Source organism: Spermophilus citellus (assembly GCF_964194105.1).
Source record: "Spermophilus citellus genome assembly, chromosome: 2".
NCBI classification, from domain to species: Eukaryota; Metazoa; Chordata; class Mammalia; order Rodentia; family Sciuridae; genus Spermophilus; species Spermophilus citellus.
The window spans coordinates 78,113,750-78,135,146 of record NC_138183.1 but is presented as its reverse complement, the minus strand read 5'-3'; the positions used below and the strand labels follow the sequence as shown (position 1 = coordinate 78,135,146).

The window sequence follows — 21,397 nt, the reverse complement described above, 5'->3', positions numbered from 1 at the left end:
CAATTGAGATCTTATGTGTCTGCTTTGTATATGGCTCTTACTAATTTTAAAAATTAGAATTTAGTTTTCCTTATGCTCATTAAAGAAATTGGGAAAGCACACAAATAAAAAAATAAAACAAAGAGTTCCAAGCAGACCCTGTTATCATTTCAATACATTTTCTTCCTGGATTTTATGCATCGACATGTTCCCCTGTTTGTTCTTAGCCACTATTTAAAAATTTACAAGTCCCTGGAGGCCAAATGGTCAACCCCAGAAGTCTCTGGGAACACACAAGGAGCCTCAACTAGATGAAGGGCAGCTCACCAAAAGCGCACTTCATTCAGACGGTCTCACTGACCAGAGAGCTGTTATTTACGAAACCAATAACAGGCAATCCCTCTCCCTTTCTATAGTGTTATTAAAAGACACTGCATCAAATGGATCCTTTAGTGGGATGAAATAGGGACCACCAAAAATATTATCAAAATTTTAAAAGAGCTGCCTGAGAAAGGGCCATGCTTCTGAGGTTGGCATCTATTCAGCTGGAGACAGAGCTGCGCTGTGTGTGAAGGAATGAACAAAGGGGGTCATGCAATGGAGAGCAGCCACAGAACCCTGAAGCCACCACACACCCCTGAGCCCAGTTCTGTGGATGTCTCTCTTCTGTTTTTGATAAACTGGCTGGTTCAGATCTGTGCCGTCCATGGGACCACTGCTGAAATGTGGCTGAACTCCTGAACTGAGTTTTACATTTTAATTATTTAAGTCCAAATTTGAAAAACTTGTACTTGACTTAGTTATTGGCAAACTTTTGAGTAAATCTGGAATATCTTGGCTTTGTAAAATCTACTTCTTCAACTAGATTTTAAAATATCTGCATACAGATATTTCTCATCAAAAATTGTCAGAATCAAGATGGACTTTAAGAGCATACACACCAAGTTTCAATGACTTAATTCAACAACAAAAAAGAATGTAAAACATCTCATTAATAGTTTTTTTTTTTTTTATGTTGGATCCATGTTGAAATGATAATATTTTGGATATATTATGTTAAATAAAAGGTTTTATTGAGAACAATTTCCCCAGTAACTTTTTACTTCTTTTAATATGGCTCCACTGTCATATTTAAAATTACATATATGGCTCTCATATTTCTATTGATATACACTGATTTAAATTTCTCTATAAAATTTTCCTAAGAGAGTTTCTCTAAGAAAAAAATGTAAGTAACCTTTTTTTAAAAAAATTTCTCATGGACCAATTATGTAACATATGCAGAAATAGGTACTTCATAAATGTTACCACAATTTATTTTTTATCATCATAGTCCAGTAAAATAAGGGTTATTTGCACCATTTTATACATGAGAACATGGAAGCTCTGAGTGGTTAGGTGACTTGCCCAAGGTCACCTTAACAGTAAAGGAGGATTTAAACTCACATGTTCCTTATTCCTTCCTATTACGCCACCATGTTGCTTTTCCAAGAAGAATTACGAGGCTGAAGGGTCTGACATTTATCAAAATTGAAGTGTCAAGATACAAGGTGCTAAGCAAACTAATAATGCATACAGTTATGGAGGAAAAAGTGATAAAGCCACAAATAATGGATGGATCTAAATGAAAACAATGTTCTGATACTGATTAATGTGAAGAATTGTCTGACTGCAAATTGCATGGACCCTGTTCATTTGACCTCTGATCAAAGGCTGAAAACAAAGACACTCTCAATACTGGAAAATGAATCCAGTGCAGGAGAATTCTAACTCTAAGTTAAGTCAGAGTCCAACTCCTCACTCAATGTGGCATGGTCCAACCTTCTTCTGAGGTCAGGTGGCTGAGTTTGTTAGAGCTGCAAAGTGTTTACATACAGAGTCTAACAACTATCTGGCTTCAGCAATGAGCAAGCCATCCATTCAAGGAAAACATCTTCTGTGTTAAATCAATGTGCATAACATCACATAATGGAGCCAAGCCTGAGGTACCAAGATAAGAGAATGACTGGGTATGTGCAGAGAAATAATAAAGATAAGGGAATAACTTTCCACCATCCAAGGAATTAATCAGGGGGATTAAATATAATTCATTGGCATTACCTGCACAGTAATCCTTAACTGGCACAATGCAGGTCAAAAAATAAGAAGAATGCCTCTCAAATGGTCATTTTTATTGACTTGTATCTGAGTCATGTTTTTTCCAGAGAATTTACTTAGTTTAGAACCCTCCCTTAGCCAAGATGGCACCCAATTTTTCAGATATAAGGTTAGAGGTAATGCAAATAGGAATCAAGTGCTTCAGTGGAAGTCAAACCAAGGGAAGGAGATAAAAGGGCTATGTATATACTTATTTATTATTAATTTTTTTTATAGTTGTAGATGGACAGGATACCTTTATTTTATTTGTTTATTTTTATGTCGTGCTGAGGGTTGAACTCAGTGCTTCACACATGCTAGACAAGTGCTCTCCCACTGAGCTCCAGCTCTGGCCCTACTTTTTCATTCTTATTTTTTAAAAATTTGTTTACATTGAGAAACTCCAGGGGCTGTGTTATTGATGAAGTCCTCCACTCTCTTACCTTAACCCATCCCTGCATTCCGTACAATTATGGGATTCAGTACATGTCTTGCAGTTTTCACTGCATTTCCGGCAAAGATTTTTCTCTATTAAAAAATGAAAAAGAAACAAAGTTATGGACTTGTTGTTCAATTAGAGTGCATAAAAGCATGTGGAGATGGTCTAATGATTGCAATATATACTACAGTGCCCATGCCTTGAGAAGAAAACTGTAGGAAAGCCAGAATCACCATTTGTTACCACTTCTCTGCAAACTGAATACAGGCATGAACTATTACGCTGGGAAATACCTCACACTCATCTGCTACCCTGTAGACAAGAGAACTGCAGCCTACTTAGTTCTTAGTTGAGTAGTTTTATTTTTCTTCTTTCCATTCTCCTTCCCAAACAGGGTTTCCTAACTTCCAGCATTGAAAATCCCACTCATTAGGCTGGTATACCACCACTAGGCAAGGACTGGAAAGCAATGTGGTGAAATGGGACTGTTGCCCTCCAGGCCCATAGCTCTCAGGACTATTCTTTTGAACTAACCAGCAAAAGGAACCTGTACTTAATATTGTGAGATAAGGGTTGCTTATTTCTTGCAATGTCTAAAATAGTGGCTTGTACTCTACTGCTGCTGTGGAATTGACATGAATATTATTATATTTCAGATAATATCTATATTCTGTAGAATAAAAAATATATTTGATTTGAAAACGTACACTGTGAATAATGGCTTCCCTGTTCACTTCCAAACCCTGGTCCACACTGGAAAAAAAAAGGCAAACGTGCAATTGTTCTACTGTGAAAAACAGTGATTTGGTGTGTTACAGAAGTCCTTTAACTTTGAATAAAATTTTGCTGGTAACTTGGTATCTTCTTTGAAATGCCAGTGGGTTATAGTCACACCTGTGTGTAGAACTGAATGAAGCTTTGTTCACAGGTTCTCTTACCTGCTCTTTAAATGCTGATGTTCTACAGAGTTCCACAGAGAAACACTGCTTCACAGATCCCTACAAGGTCCTACTGGATCAAGGTTTAGCCTCTCAGCTCGAAACCCAAAGCCCTTGGCACAGTTATGGTAGTGGTCACATGGTCTCCTTCACTATGCTATTGAGAATACTGGATATGGCCTAGGATCTGAAGGCAGAGATTCTAGATTTGCATTCTGCTTTTAGCACTTCCAATGGGCAAGTTCTCTCTCTAGGTAAATGGAGATTACAATGATACCTACCTACCAGCTGTCCTGAGAAGTTAATGCAGATTTTCCAAAAGGGTGATATAAACTATAAAGCACTGTAAATGTGTTGGCAGTAAATATAAGTCATGACCATACATGACTAATATTGTATGTAAATAGGCTCATTAAAAGATGAAACTATAACAAAAGGTAGTTACATGGGAAAGAGATACATAGACCACTGGAATCAATACAATGTGGTAGCGAAAGTAATTATTTGAACATCTTTTCTTACATATCCATCTCCCAAGCTCTCTGGAAAAAAAAAAAAAAAACTATAAGGGGACTGGGGATGTAGCTCAGTGATAGAGTACATGCCCCAGGTTCTATTCCCAGCAATCCCTACCCCCAATTTCAGTTATCTTGTGTGTGGATTGTTGTTGTTGTTGTTATATAACATTTTAGAACCAACTTTCTTTTCCAAGGCTCATGCTTCTTAACAGAATCTTGACTTTATTTTCCCTAACAAATACTGAATATTTCTGTGGATCCTTTATGCCCCTTCCTCTCTCCCAATTTTTCTTTTCCCTGTCATGTTCCAAATTTGGAGGCAAAAAGGAACTACAAGAGAATCCCTACCCATTGCACTGAAGGGTAAGATACAGAACCCACATGCGACGTATGGAAGTACGTAGTACCTTTGAATCAAGAGAATTTCACTTCTTAAGAAGCAAGGGCAACTGCTTCAGACTTCTTGTCTGACTTTTTTTTTAAAACAACTCTTGCTTCTTTGAACTTTTTTTTAATAAATTTTTTAAGTTGTGCAGAAACATGATGGATTGCTGTCATTAAATATTGTGGCATCATACCTTATTAAGACAAATTATCCAGAATTCAGAAACAAATAAAAGATACCTGTAGCCTTTTTTAAGGGACATACTGGAACACTATCTAACAGGTCTGCCCAAAGATTAATTCTCTAAGGCAATATGGCTTTGCTTGTTTGCTAATTACAGCTGAAGAGAGCCCAAACTCTAACGTCACATGTTCATGCATGAATTTTTGTCTGGCAAAGTTGTAAATATTCTTTGTCCACTAGAAAAAGACTCCCCCTAATTTGAGTTGTCTTGCCATGTAGGAAATTATTCAATTTTTTTTTCTGTAAACAAAATTGAACAATTGAAGGATTTCATTTTGCCATTTCTGGTGGACTAGCAATCTGATCATTCTTGAACCCACTTGTCATTATGCACATTCCTTTATTAATGAAGTAAGTGTCTTTGACATATGTTCATTCTACATTTATAAGAAAGTCAAACTTTTTAAACTTTTAAAAAAGTATACTTTGATAGCATACAGGCCTGATGCCTTAACAGTGAGTGTGCAGAAAAGATTGATCTAGCCACTATTCTTCCAAGACTGCTTATCAAAGTGGTCCATGGCTGGTACCTTCAATTAGAATTTGCAGAGGGCTCCCATCATTCCAGTGAGACACCTTGCATTGTACAAACCTTGTATTAATAAATAGTTTATAGTAAACATCTATTTTCCTTCTAGGAGTCTAGAATTTTGGTGCATACTAGGCATTAGCTACTAGTAACAATCTTGGGTGCCAAGTCTCTACCAAGGTTCCCTGGTGGACAACTTCAAACATGTTGCCACAAATAAAACATGTCCTGTGTGGCTCCACTGGAGGGTGCTCTTGGAAGCTTGCACCTGCTTTCCTCTGGGCTTCATCATTTCCTGCTGCTGATTTTACTTTGTATCCCTTTGTTCCAGGACCCATAACTGTGAGTATAAGAGTTCAGTCTTATGAGTATTCCTAGCAAATTGCTGAGTGTAAGAGTGGTCTTGAAGATCCTCTGACAACAGTTAGTTACAGGCATTTTCACACAAAGCTTCTAAACCATCTCATAAAAATAAATTGGTTAAATTCTGTTTGACATTCAGCAAACCAGATTTCATAAAGGAGGAACATCCCTCCCAAAGTCACTCAAGTGAAAAACCCACAACTTCTCTAAAACCCAAATATTTGAAATCAACTCACTGGTGTCCTGATATGACCCATCAGGGCAGTGAATAACACAGCTGTTGGTTTCTTCATTCAGGAAGTACCCATATTTACAGGAGAGGCACTGATCACCATGGCTCCCGAAACAGGACTCACAGTTGGGCGCACATTTTCGGCATCGCTTCTTGTCTGCGTAGTAGTGGCCAGGGGGACAGCTGGAGACACAGATCCTGCATTGGAGAGCAAGAAGAGAGATGGTACATCACCAGCCACTTGCCCTCAGCATTCTCCTGGAGTGGCTGAGCAAACAGTGGCCCTCAGCCTCAAAGTCAGAACACCAACACCAAATCCCTAGGGTTCAATGCTGTTTGCTAAAGCTTCTTCCTGTACAGGGCTGAGGAGCAATGCAGTCACACAGCACTAAGTCACCCAGCAAGAGGGCTCTTGGTCCCAACCATCTCCTAGTGAAGGTCTGGCTCCTCACAAGGAATAATGGGTACATACTGGGTGTCAAGAGCAAACTTGTACTGGTGGATTGGAGAGAAGATATGTGGGAACCATGATTTTATGCTCAAAGGTCACTCTAACAAGGGTTTCTTCTACTTTTGTTGTTGCTCATGTGATCTGTACATGTGGGCAGTGGTTGCAGTCATATGCTATTATCTAAGTAAACATAAACATATTTAAATTTATGTTGCTTAAGAGAATTTGTTTTTTTTTTTAAAAAATAACTCCCTTGTTTGCCCATAACTGAAAGACAGTGCTTGATTTATTTATCCATTCAACACATATTTACTGAGCACCCATTAAATATCAGGCATTTTACTAAATTTGAGAGATAACAGAAACAGCCAAGGCCTTTTTCCTTGAAGAATTTAAATTCCAACATGGACTTAAAAGGAGGAATTTGAGGATGCTTGAGTCTGTCTGGGTGTATTGGGTATGGAGGTACCAAAGTCAGCTCTCCAGAGGGAGCTTTTGCCTGAAGGAGTAGGAAGAAGGTTTGGAGGGCTGTGAGAGGTGGGGTGGGGAGGATGGACTCCCACTGGGGTAGTCACTGTCCTCACCTCTGCCCCATATTTGTATAGCTCTGGTCAAAAGCCAGGGATCAGAGACACAGGTCCACCTCAGTGCTCAGAGTGGAAGAGTGAGGACAACCAGGGACCAGCCCCTTTGCCATGTGATTTTCTCGCATGTTGGGAAATGTGGGAAAGTATCAAGTTGGTCAATGCACAGACATGTTCATGAAGGGCAAATACAGCCAGAGCATCATCCATCCGTGGGATGGAAATGACATGAACTTTAGTTAGACAGAAAAATTAAGTTTAAGATCTACTGTACCTGATGATAGCTAGCATTAATAACAGCATACTGTATACTTACAAATAGCTAAGAGCAGATCTTAAGGGTTTTTAACCACAAAAAATAATAAGAATGTGAGAGACTACACATATTCAATCATTCGATTTAGTCATTCCACCATGCATGCATATTTCAAAACATCATGTATGCATATATAATTTTTTTCTTGTTCATTAGCACATTTGGGGTGTTCCTTGGGGATCTGACATGGCCTCTCTGTTACCTGGTATTATTTTTCAGCTTGTAGTAGTAGTGCAAACAGTCATTGCAGTGGTCTGGTCCTGGCCCATCACAGCCAACCTCACTGCACTCAGGATCACAGGGACCTTTCCAAAAGAGATTAGAACAAAACTTAGAAAAAATAATGATTTTAGAAAGTCACCTTTCCCCAGACTTTGATATAGACTAGGACCTTTCTTTTTTTCTTATGCAGTGATACTTTCTTAGAGATGGAAGAGTAATGGTCACTGTGGTTATAAGCCAGGAGATGAGCCTGACTTTTACTGGAAAATTTCAAATGCCTAAGTATCAAGAAATTCAGTGTTGGCCTGGTCTTGTGGAGGTGACAAATATTCCAGAATCTGAATGAACAAGGCCACTGTAGCAAGAGGAAAAAAAATCAATATGCAATTAAATATGCATAATAATAAAATATAGGATTTGTAGAAAAATGAGCAGTTGTTGACAAAAAGAAAAAAAGGTTATTTTTCAATGCCTAGAACAGATTGCCTATCTCATCCAAGGTCACCAAAGGCACTGAACACATCTGAAATAGTGTGGCCAGAAAGAAACATCATTATGGCATGTAGCACAAGCTTATCAGCATCTAGTCCTGGATCACAAAGCAGGTACTTCAGGCACAGATAATAGATTTAACATTGTGTCCGATCCAAAGGCCAGTAGTCAGATCCACACAAGAAAATGACATACAAATTTAAAAATGTGAGCTAGCTTAAAGAATTCCAGGGGATGAAGGTTCTTAATTTCTCTCTCTAAATATTCTTTGGTTTAGAACTAGAGAGGATGTACAGTAAGGGAAAGATGACAGAAAGAGAGCTATTTTATGACTGATGCAAAGCTTTCTGATGGCATGGACTGCTTATAGAAATTTTTACTTCATTTTCCTTGATCTCCATATTTTGGGATATTTGGTCTCTTAAGTTTTAAGCTCTTTCCCAATAAAAATTCATGTGATTCTTAACTGGCAATGAATAATTGCATAAGATGTGCAAATAGTAGGTCAAGAGTACCAGAAATGTGTTGAACCCTGCTTTAATCAAAAGGAGACAAACTGTTGTTGAACCTTGGCCTCCTTTTGTCATTATGGAATTATGTTCTACAATTACCGCATGCAGACACATATAATGTTAGACCTGGGGTAGAATGACTTAGGAAAAAAAAATCTGGTAATCAAATACTCTCATTTGACTGATGAGAAAACTGATTTTTCAAGAGTTACAGTGGTTTGACCAGTATCATATAGGAATCAAGAAGTGTCCTAAAACCAAGGCCAGATTTCTCGCTTTAATGTAGAAAATCATGTACCTGAAATGATCTCTTGATCTCAATGGAAATAAGTCAATTAAAATATTGCATATTTGAAATATATTTCTAATTAATTGCAAGAGTCATTTGACAGCACTATTTATTTCTATTTTCCTCCAAGGCCTTAAATTGATCTCTAAATTAAGTTCCACAGGGAGTACAACTTGGGACACTTTAGTTGTCTCTCACTGCACACCCAGGAGTGTTGTTACTGCTGTGTAAGAGGTTGAAGGTTGAAGTTCAGCCAGCTGTGGGTCTCAAGGTCCCTGGGATTTGAAGAAACAGCACAGAGATCTAGTTGTGATAATGTACTATGTGCCTCTAGTCAGGCTGGCTTCCCCACAGAGGTAAGAATCACAACTCCACAGCAAAGGAGTCATGAGTGGCCCTAAATTTTCACCAGATGATTTCTAGAATTAAAAAAAAAAAACCTTAAAAATTTTGTTCTTGGGAAGTGCCCAAAGGGCTCTGCATGGCAGCTTCGCTTGCTGTTGCTCCCCTTGTCATCATAAACTGTCCCAGATGCAGTCTAGCGTTGTAGGGTGCCAGATAATAATGAAATAATTTTATTTGTTCTCTTACAAGTGCCAATGTCAGTGTTTGAGATGCAATCAGAAAAACCACAAAGATGTAAAACTATGTTCGGAAACTTAATATTACCAAATTTTGAATTATAAATATTACTGAAATTTGAATCAGGTAAAGAGTAATAGGTTACCATTGTACCCATTTATAATTTTTGGATAGACTTTTCTCCTATCAGAGAAGACAAAATGGTTTGCTAAGTATAACGTAAATAGAAATGTATAAATACAAAGCAAAGCAAGATAAAATCGAATAGAGTCTGGCTCTGGTCAACTCAGGTGCTCTTAATTATCCAAGCATGTTACTGACTCTGGGATACTACTTGTTTAGAATAAAAGGAACTACATGCATATTTAAGATATTCTGTTCAGGAGAATAACAATATACATTTATCTTAGTATCTATAGCAAAATCCCAGAATTGCAGGAGCAAAATATTTCTTATTTAATGATGTATTATACTTCTATTTACAAACAGCTCTCCATTAAGACGGTCCATTAAGTGTTATATATAATCATATCTCAGAAGGACTGAATGCTCCTAAAAGCAGTAGCTAATGCAACAGTCAGGAATCAGAAACATAATAAAGAGAAAGATAAAAAATGTAATTTGAAGATGATATGGCTATAGTACCTAAACCACCTCCAGAAAATCAACTTTAAAACATAAATTAATGAGAATGTTAAGCAACATGGCCAGATATAAGACAAAATGCAGCAATTTATAGATTCCCTACATATCATCAGATTCTAGTTAGAAAGCATGAAACATTTTTCATTACAAGAGCAACAAGACCTAAATACTTAGGCATAATACTAGCAGGAAGAAAACTACACAAAAGGAAAGGTTTCCGTAAAATTGGACATGGTCTATGCTTCATATGGAAAGAATATCTGTTCCAATGAAATTGCATATGAATTCAAATTAAACTCCAATGAGACTTTTAAAGTGGGACTTAACAAATCATTTTAAAATTCATCTAAAGAATAGTAGGGCAATAATTGATATGAAAATGAGAAACAGATGTTCTATAAATATTAAAATATATAATGAGGGATAAGGGGTAGCTAAGTGGTAGAGTAAGTCTTTAGTATGTGTGGAGGCCCTAGGTTCAATTCCCAGAGCTAATAAATAAATATAATACAATAAAATAAATGATTGATTAAAAAAGAAAACAAGCAAAAATTATGAAACAGGCATAGTGGCACGTGCCAATAATCCCAGCTACTTTACTCAGGCAGCTGAGGCAGGAGGATTGCAAGGTTGAGAACAGTCAAGGTCCCTCCTCAAAATAAAAAATATAAAGGTCTGGGGATGTAGCTCATAGAGTGCTTGCCCAGGATGTGTCAGGCTCTTGGTTCAAATCCCCAATATTGCAAAAGTAGAACAAAATAGAACCAAAACATCATGGAATAGAAGTACATAGGACATTTAAGGTAGAATTGGTTTGAGAATTATTAGAATGATGAATCAGAAAGGAGGTACCAGAAGAGACCCTAGTAACAGAACTTAGTATGTTGTTATTAAAAAAGCATTACAAACTAATAAAAGAAGAGATAATTACTTAGCCAATGTTGTTAATCTATTTGGAAAGTAATTAAGACAGTTTCAATTCACAGTGTATGTCAAAAACCAAAGTAAGTTCCAATAAAGTGAGTTAATGTCCAGATGTAAAAACCAAGAGATTACCAAACAAACAAACAAACAAACAAAAAAACTCCCATGAATATTTAGTTGATATGAAAGGATAAAACTTCTGTAAAAACAAACAAAAAAATTGGCAAATGTTGTATTTGAAACTATAAAACCCATTCTCCAAGAGTGTCTTCTGTTAAAATATCAAAACACAAAACAAAAATTACATTTGTGAAGCAAATGATAACTGAGGGCATGTTTTCATCAAATATGAGATCCAGCAAAATCAGTAAAATACAGAATTCTTATAAATAGATATGAGAATTACTGCCACCTTGAATACAAGAATGGATAAAACACATTGAATTTATTTCAGAGAAATCGGAAGAAAAATGTATAAAATTACTAGCAATCAAAGGTATATGAATTTTAAAATAACTCTTCTTTTTTAAAAATTGTTTTCCTTTTCTTTCTGGCTGGAGTGATGCTATAAACACCCACACAGAGGATCACAGTGTAGATTGATACATTTTGTTTGGATAATAATGTGATAAAATGTTTCCAAGTCCTAAAACTGATTATTCCCTCTGATGCAATACATCTCAGAATAGAACCCTACTCAAAGAAATTAATTAAAGATACAGACAAAGACTAATAAACAATGTTCATCCAAATCTTGTTTAAAATAGTGTAAAATTCTCAACAAACTATATGCCCCCGATTATGGATTAAAGACACAATACTGCAATCACAGTATGGACTAATAGTTTTGGAGACAACATATATGGATGTTTGAATACATGAATAAGCCAATATACTCACAAATATTTGGAGGAATAGAAGAAAATATACTAGAATATGGGTAATTATGTTATGTTGTATCATTTAGTATCATATCATGTCATTATTATATCATATTAATTATCCCACATAGTGCCATGATGTATGAGCTTTCTTGGGCTGTGTGCTTTTGGGAACAGCTCACCTGCATAATCCTCTGCACCATAGTCATCTGTAGGGTCTTCGACTCGGCTATAGCGGAAACGCTCCACCTTAGGAAACTCGTTGGTTGGGGAATATGGCTGCACCGATGTGCCATAGAGGACCAAAGACCATTCTTTCAATTTACCTTGAGAAATAATAATGAAATCACAGCATGACCACATATTCCATCTTTAGCTGCTGAGAACCATAACCAAGTAGGACGCATGGCATTTTTGCCAGAGGGAATGTTTGAGAAAGGTGACCCTGCTCAAGGACCAGGGCGGATCCAGGTTTAGGGTGGTTCCAGGTTTAGGGTGTGGATCCTGCTGGGATTAGGGCCTGCAGTTTCACAACCTACCCCCAGCAACTGCCGATAAGAGAGCTTCCCCATCCCAAGCATATAAATACCCCTGTGTGAACAATAAAAATTTGCAGATTGATCAGACTCCTGTCTTGCTGTCACCTTTCATGTCTCTTGTCCCTTCATTCCTCCCCATCTAGGTTCGCTGCCCACGTTGATGTGTCCTGCCGGTCGGGACATTTAGCTGTATAACTGAAGTCTTTCCCATACAAGAAAAAGCAACAGTAGAATTGTGGGAAGGGGTTGATAGGAATCATTGCATCAGATACTGGACTAGAAATGCACATCTCCCACCCTTTGCAGAATCAACTACTTAATAATTCCTACACCAATAATTCATATACCACATATTTACTGAGCACTCACTATAGACAGACCTTGATTTAATCAGCATTTATGGAAAGCTAGGAAATAAAGATACCCCAGATTGCTAGTTTAAGGGTTGAATTTCAAAATTATGCTTACTTAAGAGAATCCCAGAGTTTTAAAGAAAGCTTTGTTTTACTACATATAAAGTTCTTTTCTGAGGTTTAAAAAAATTTTTTTTAAAGAGAGAGAGAGAGAGAGAGAGAGAGAGAGAGAAAATTTTAATATTTTATTTTAGTTCTCGGCGGACACAACATCTTTGTTTGTATGTGGTGCTGAGGATCGAACCCGGGCCACACGCATGCCAGGCGAGCGCACTACCGCTTGAGCCACATCCCCAGCCCTTAAAAAAATTTTTGATGGCATTATCTGACTAGTTACTAAATGGACAAAAAACTCTTTGTACCACTTAATCCCTGAATCAGTCATTCAATATTAGGAATTCATCATTATGAATACTATTCCAATAGTAATTGGACACTCTTGATTATTTAAATTTAAATAAAATTTAAAAAACACTTTGCTTCCTCAATTACAATAACCACATTCCAAATGCTCAGTGGCTACAGACAGCTAGTGGCCACTATACTGGGCGGCACATACATAGACCATTTGGACAGTATTGCACAGTAGGGTGCTATAGTCAAGGACGCCTTGAGGCCGAAGGCAAATATCTCACCTCCCTTGGGTGGCTCATAAGGAAAATTTTACTTTAGCTTGCTCCTTATTCATCCATTTATTTCTTAGCTTCATAAAATTACAGCATTCAATGCAAAATGTTTAAGAAAAACGGGGGAAACTGCCTCAAGGCCATTAAGTTTAATAAGATTCACATCAAAGAAATCAACCATAAGCAGAAGTGATTTAAAACAAAACCATTGCAAACATGGAAACATGCCAAGAGGAAAGCAGGACCCCTCTCACCTTGGCTTAACAAATGGAATCTGGGCCTGGTCACAGTTGGGTCAAGGGCTAGCTCAGAGTGATGACCTTCAGCTGTCAGGGGCTTTCATCTATTAGCTTCTATAACCTATAAAATCAGTGCCTAACATTTCTAACTGCTTACTATGTGCTAATAAGCACAGGCCTAAATGCTTTGTAAATGTTATTCCATTAATGTGCACAGTTTCTCTGAAGTAAGTACTAATACTCCCAATATACAGATGGGAAAACTGGGGCATAGAAATAACTTCCCAAAGGATAAGAAGAGGACAAACTTATATTAAAACCCATTCTGAATCCAAATCCTGAGTTTTGATACCATTTTACAATACTGTCTCTCGTTCATTTCTAGGAGTTTAGGAAACTGATGTTTAGAAATAAACATGGAGATGCTCCTTGATTTATGAGAAGGTTATGTCCTAATAAACCATCACAAGTTGAAACTGTTCTAAGTCAAACATGCATTTAATGTACCTAACCTTTGGAACATCAATCACAGCTTAGCATCATCTACCTTAAATGTGCTCAGAACACTTATATTTGCCTATAGCTGGGCAAGATCATCTAAACACAAGTCTGCATACAGTGTTGAATATCTCATGTACACACATTGATAAATGTTTTGTAGACACGACAGGATGTGAAAACACAAAATATAACATGCAAAAACTGGTGGAGGCACATTACATGGTAGAGCATGGGTTATTTCCCCTCATGATTGCGCAGCTAGTGGGAGTGTGGCTTGCTGCCATTGCCTAGCATGGTGAGAGATTATCATATTGCTATCCCAGGAAAGCATCAAAAAATTAAAATTCTAAGTATGTTTTTCACTGAATGCACATTGTTTACCCACAGTCATGAAGCTGGAAAATCAGGGTAAGCCATCGTAAGTTAAGGATCTTCTGGATTCTGTGATGCAGTCATTTGTTTCTTACATGTGCACTGGGCCAGTACAGTGGGGTTATGTATGTGTTTTTCCCTTTGCCAGTTTTCCTTTGGACTCATTTGGAAATGGGTATGCTTTTCACTACCAGGATGCTATTCAGGCTAAGAATTCTAAGCGGCATGCATTAATTAAGTAGTAGCAAGAAGTGAACGATGACTGAAAATTGATGACCTATCTGATTGCCTTGAGGTAGCGAGGCAAGAAAAAACTTCCTTTGCTAAGGCATCTCTCAAGTATTCCAATGGAGTACACAATACAAGGACACTATAGGTCATCCCATCTATCAGTCATCCTAAAACCTGGTTCATTTTACATCCCCAAATTTGCCCTCCTCAGTGCTTTGAAGCCTCAAACTGATTATGTCTCTTTGTGCCATGTCTGAAGGACACTGTAAGCCCAAGAGGGATATCTTTGCTGGGCAATTCATCTCTTTAATTTTCATTTATTATATAATTTTATTTCCTTAGGCCCTCTGCCATGATTCACATCAAATACTGCCATATTTGGGGCATCATTTTTTTTTTTACCTCTACCACTTTTTCTAAATTCTATAGATTTTTCAGTTTCAGTAACAGACAGTGAAACATGCTGTTAAAGAAATAGCTGTATAAATAGAGAAGGAGGAAAATCTATCCTACTTTCTAATACATAAGTGCAATCTCCATATATAGGTTTAATGTGCAAAATATAAAACCAATCCCAAACATTCAATATATATTTAATAATAAACAAATGGGGAGAAATAATAGATAAATATAAACCCGGTGTGGAGTCAGGAACCTCTACATTCAGGGAAGAGTCTGCCATTTAATTGAACTAGAAAAAACCCCACATCTCCAGTAGCCTACTAAAGACACCCATCACTAATCAGATAGGGAGAAATCTACCACAGGATCTTATGACATAGAAACAAACACAGAAATGTGTAAGTGCACACCCATGCACCACACAAACACACCCATAAATGGGAAAGTGAAAGTTCCTTACCAAAGGTGTAACTAACCTTGACATGAAAGACTGGTTGACATGAAATCATATGTTCTCTGGTATGGAAAAAAATACACAAAACCTGTCTTTGGCATGAAAAAAAAATCTCTAAAATGATGGACAGTGACTGGGGTTAAATATGAGCATTTAAACAGTACAGTTGTGGGGCTGGGGTTGTAGCTCAGTGGTGGAGCACTTGTCTTGCACATGTGAGGAACTGGTTTTGATCCTTGGCACCACATAAAAATAAATAAACAAAATAAAGATATTGTGTCCAACTATAACAAAAAATATTTTTTTTAAAAAAATCAATAGTACAGTTGTCTTTTGGTTTCCATGGATGACTGATTCCAGGATCCCCTGAAGATACCAAAATCCATGGATGCTCAAGACCTTTTTATAAAATGGCAATAGTATTTACACACAACCTACACTTATTCTGTATACTTCAAATACTTCAAGCCATTCATAGATTACTTATACCTAATACAATATGCATGGTATGTAAATAGTTGTTGTACTGTATTGTAGAGAGAATAGTGACAAGAAAAAAAATCTGTGAATATTTAGTACAGATATAACTTTTTTCCCAAATATTTTCATCCAAGGTGGTTGAATTCATGAATGTGGACCACGCAGCGCCTGTAGATACAGAGTGCTGGCTATATAAAGAGAAACCAATGCTATGAAATAGCCAAGGCTAGATTATCTAAGTTATTGCAAAGAGCTCTCAACACAGATAATTATATTGATTCTGGGTAGACTCCAAACTCCTTGAGGACAGAGGGGCTTACATTCATAGCCCCTGACTTGTCTGCTGGGACTGGCTAATTGGTAGCATGGGAGCAGTCTGGTCTTGCTATGAGGGCAGAATTCCTGGTGGTAATAAAGAAGAGAGTCACTTTTACTTAGTTTTGTTAACTATTAAAATTCTCAACAGATAATGCACCCTTTTGTCTGCACTGATGCATTTGGACAGTATTTGTTTCTGTAGGATCTCTTGACATGGAGCCCTGCAGTGATGCCTGCCCATGGATGACCTGCCCTTTGGTCAGGGCAGCCAGCCCAGTCAACACACTGTCATTCCTTCTAAGCGCCATGACCAGATCAAAACTAAGAAGTGAAGCATGAAAAAGAAGAGGAAAGGAGAGAGGGAGAACCTAGGAATTAGGCAGATTATGATGGAGAGGATGTGTCTAGAAACTGTGGTTTATAATCTGTCTTCTCTACCAGCCCTGCCTTGGTGAAATATTTGGTTTCTGGATAAAACCTTGGCTCCCTTTATATTCAGGCTGCAGGCTGGAGGTGAGGTAGACATGGATGCTCTTTAATACAACTTTTATTCTGATTCACCATTCAGATTTTGGTCTTCCTGATAAAGGGACTACTGTGGCAACATAGATGAACCCCATCACACAACTGGGGGAGAAGAGAGAACCAAAATGTAGTGGTCAAAAATGGATCTCCCAGAATGAGTATCTTTCCTGGATAGGCAGGCAAAATGCTGGGAAACCTGTGCTTTCTCCCTGTATTCTGTTGAGTGCCTTCTCTGCCCCATGCAGCCCATGGAATCCAAATGGTGCACACTCTTTAAGATTGAGAAATATTTGGGTTAATTTATTCTGGAATCAGCAGAGGGCAGGTACTGGATGTCAGTACTAAAATTTTCCCCCAGGTATGGTACTGTAGATGGACTGTACAGAGCGTTGTAAAGGACGGCTTTACCCAATCGTTGAAGGTGTGTCCATGGATGGGTGGGGAAGCTCGGTAGTTATCAAATGGTCATTCATTTCTGAGCCAGCTGCTCTGCAGAGCTCTGTCAGGGGCAACACAATCTCCCACCAATGCTGCATCCGTACTTTCCTTACTTTGTGTTACAAACAAGCTTCATATGTTTTATGCACCTAACTGAAGAGACCTTTGTTACCATTCTAATTTCCATACTTTGTGTATCAAGGTTTTCTTTTTCCTTGGCTCTTAGGCTCAGGCAGGGCAGAATATCATCATTTATTTTCTTTAGTGATAATGAGATTAGTTGGTGTAGGCCAAGCTCAATGTCTTGTCAGAACTGAAAATTAAATTTAGAGAAAACAGAAGAAATAAAAGGAAATAACTAAGGATACCTATCTGTTCTTGTGCAGAAATTATGACCATGCAATTTAAATCATAGTGGGTGGACAAGGATGTCTTATTTACAGGCAAAGGTTAGAGATGTGGATCATCTATTCCGAAACATAAATCAATAGCTGCCATGTTTGGTCCTATACTTACATCTAAATTTTTTCTGCTTATTTCTTTTTCTAAATTATTATCTTTTAATTTCTTGAGAACTGTATTTTTGAAAACTGGAATGTGTACAGACAATTCAAAACACACATGAAATGAATCATGTGAAAAAAGACCATGTTGAAATATGCGTGTTGCTATGGTTTGGACATGGTTTAGCCTCCAGAGGTTCACGTGCTGGAAGTTTGGTCCCCAGTGTGTTGGTGGTGAGGTGGTGGGGCCCAGTGGAAGATAACTAGATCATGGGAGCACCACTCTCATGAATGGATTAATACTAGTCTAATGGGTTGGGTCTTGCAGAAGTGAATTTTGAGAGAGTAGTGCCACTTTATATAATTTGTCCACACACAGTTCATCACTTTCACACATGCTCCCACCAGTGGGATGCCACCCACCATGAGGCTGTCATTAGAGCTGAGCAGATGCTGGTGCAATGTTCTTGAAACTTCAGGAGGGGGAGCTTAATAAACCTCTTTTTTTTTTTTTTGGAAAGTATCAGGGATTTTGTTGTAGCATCACTAAACAGATTAAGACAAGTATGGAATGCTCTTTGGCTAAAACATACTCTATCGTTTTCTTGCTGAATAAACTAATTTATAGAACAGGGGTTCTCACCTGGAGTCTTGAAGTTTCTCAGCTGGGAAGGAGTATCATAAACTTCAAGGATCCAGTCACCAGAAGCTCGTTCTCCCCAGCAGTGAATGGTCATGAACTCCCAGTTTTTAAATCCTTCCATGGAATGATCAAATAGCCTGAAAGAGAACCACAACCACTGTTGTACACTCTTTCAGATTCAGTGAGAGTACATTGAAGGCCTCATCAATGGTCTTTTTCTATCCATCAGAGTGTTTAGGTAAGCTAAGCATGGAGCTTGACTTTATCTTAGGTCTCACCAACTAGTAGATCCATACGTATATCATTGCTCTACCACAAGCAAACTGACCTGGGACTGGCCATGCAATATCAAACCTCAGGGACAACCATTTGAGAAGCAGGTAAAGCAGGCCAAGGCTCCACCCACAAAACTTCAGTAGAATCACTGAAGATGTGGAGCAACTGGAAGTTCTTCACATGCTTGAGGGGAATGTGAAAATGGCACAAAGGATCTGGAAGATAGTTTAAGAGTACTTACAGGGACAAACAGTTACCATAAAACTCAATGATCTCTTTTTCAGATATTCACCAAAGAGAAATGAAGACACATAGGTCCACAAAAAAAATTTCCATGTGGATGTCCATAATTGCCAAATACTGAAAACAACTCAAATGACCATCAACTGGTGAACAGGTAAACAAATTACAGAATATGAATACAATGAAATACTACCCAGTAACAAAAGACTAATGAACCATCAATATATACACCAACATGAATGAATTTAAAAGCATTATGTTAAGTGAAAGAAACCACACACAAAAACTATATACCATATGATTCCATTTATACCAATTTCTAGAAACAGCAAAACTATAAGTAAAAAACAGATGAGTAGTTGCCAGGGACTGGGGAGGGGACATGAGAAGACGCATGGGACAAATTTTGAGGATGATAGAATTGTGTTATAATTTGAAAGTAATGGTTACATAGCTATTTAGTTTGTCAAGACTCACAGAATTATTCTCCTAAAAAGGTGAATTGTATTATATAGAAATTATGACTGCCTGCTACTCTTATCTACTTGAGATAGTCCTGCCTGGAATCCCAGCTAAGAGTCTGCTTTATTGGCCTTTCTAATACATTTTTTTAAGCTCTTAATTCCCTATATGAAATAGCTTTCTGCTTGAAATAGCTAGAATTATTCTGCTTGCTGTGATGGAATCCTGAGGCATACAAAATGTGAAAGAAAATCCTTATCAAGGGTAAAGAGTTGTCGATAATGTGTAAAAACAGGTACAGTGAGAAACAGGCATATCATTTATATAGGTATCTATGCTAATAAATGTGACTACACAAATAACTATCCAAAAGGTGTCAAAGACATCTGTAAAGATGGAACATGCAAGTGGAAAGCAAATGATGGGGCAAGATATAGATGTTTTTTACTGCTTTTCTTTTTTCAGATTATGTACATTTACTGTTTTATTGAAAAAAAATGACAAAGTAAGAATAAGTTGAGGATCAAAGAGGCAAAGAGAGAAGGAAAATGTCTCTAGCACTGTCTTAGGAGCAGTCACGTCCAGTTACTGCTCTTCAGCGGGAATGAGAGCTAAAGGCCATGGCAACTGGATGTTGGTGGCAATCAACTCTTCTTGCTTTAATTTCATGTTCCCCAAGTAAATTGTTACAATTTGACCTTTTATGTAGATCTTCCCTTTGGAAGGAAATATGCTCTTCTTCTTTTTTTTTCTTTTAATATTTTTAATTGTAGATGGACACAATGCCTTTATTTTATTTATTTATTTTTATGTGGTGCCTAGGATTGAACCCAGTGCCTCACATGTGCAAGGCAAGCCCTGCAATCCAAGCTCATATATGCTTTTCTTAAAACCAAAAAAAAAAACCCCAAAAACAAAACAAAACTGCTTTAACTTCCTTAAAACTTGGTGTATTAGATATCCGATTTTTAAAATGTATTTTTTAAAATGTATTTTTAATGTATTTGAGGCTCCCTCTAAAATGTTAGTTGAATTCTGTAGCTGAAGGGTGCAGTAGTACAAATTTGGATGTGCTAGTGGGTGAATAGCTGACACCCTATTCCCTAGAGAAAGACAATAAACAAGAAAACCACCTGCTATGTGTTCCTGAGCCCTTCAAAGAAAGAAAATTAAAATTATTACACAGCTTTCTCAATTGTCTTTGTCAAAAATTCTGGAAAGACTGAATTAAACAAAATTACACAGATCCCTTTAGTGGAAAACAATTCAGATCTTTGGAATATGCAAATGTGCTTTGTTAATCTTCTTAATGGAGTTAATGGCAGGCAGTGATTTTCAAATCTAAGAGTAGGCTAATGAAGCCTAGTCTTTTTTTTTTTCTTTAGAATATTCGTATACTATCTCTATAGGTTACCTCTTTGAACACAATTGTACAACACATCATTGAGGCCCACAGTGGATCTGGTGGTGTTCCTCTATAATGACAGGGATGTAAATGGTGTCTTCTTCTTGTAACTGTTTTACTATCATAATTGGTTCTCCATAGAGTCAGAATGGTTCATTTTTAGGGAGAATCCATGATCCAGTGCACAACCACAAGAAGACTGTTTTCTTAAGTTTATGGCTTACAAGAGGACTTGGCCAAGAAAAAATTGCTGGGCCATTATGTAATGGACTATATCCATAGACTCCTTCACTGAACACCTAGGATGTGTGTATGCTGGGCAAAAGGTAACTCATAGACAGAGGAAGAGGAACTTTCTCCAGGTTGCCTTTACTGCCAGGTATGTTACTGGGGAAATGTGCTGACATGGAAATGGGTAGAGGCAAAAAACCAATTTGAAGCCATTTCCTTCCTTACCTTCTGCAGCTCTAACTCGCCCTCTAATTCCTTGAGGCCTTGGTGCCATTCGAGGGCAGTGAAGCAATAACTTGTCACATAATACCTCTCCTAGAGTGCTGAACTTAAAAGCAGTTCTCAAACAGTTTAGACAGAACATTTGGCTCATTGCCTCACATCCAAAAACTACAAAGGAGACTCGAGGCTGCCATCACATGAGGGGCAGCCTTGT

The 21,397-nt window shown here is 37.6% G+C and overlaps 1 protein-coding gene across 4 annotated transcripts in view; it reads right to left on the bottom strand.

The window, feature by feature from the left end:
* PCSK5 (proprotein convertase subtilisin/kexin type 5) overlaps positions 1-21,397 on the bottom strand; it is a 450,277-nt gene that overhangs the window by 154,800 nt on the left and 274,080 nt on the right. For all 4 annotated transcript variants that reach the window (XM_081278894.1, XM_081278895.1, XM_081278896.1 and 1 more), the window contains exons 13-17: positions 18,345-18,481; positions 11,843-11,986; positions 7,316-7,418; positions 5,767-5,960; positions 2,559-2,643 (exon numbers count right to left, since the gene is read on the bottom strand). In XM_081278894.1, the coding sequence (XP_081135020.1) occupies positions 2,559-2,643; positions 5,767-5,960; positions 7,316-7,418; positions 11,843-11,986; positions 18,345-18,481 (663 nt within the window). The remainder of the gene's footprint in view (positions 1-2,558; positions 2,644-5,766; positions 5,961-7,315; positions 7,419-11,842; positions 11,987-18,344; positions 18,482-21,397) is intronic.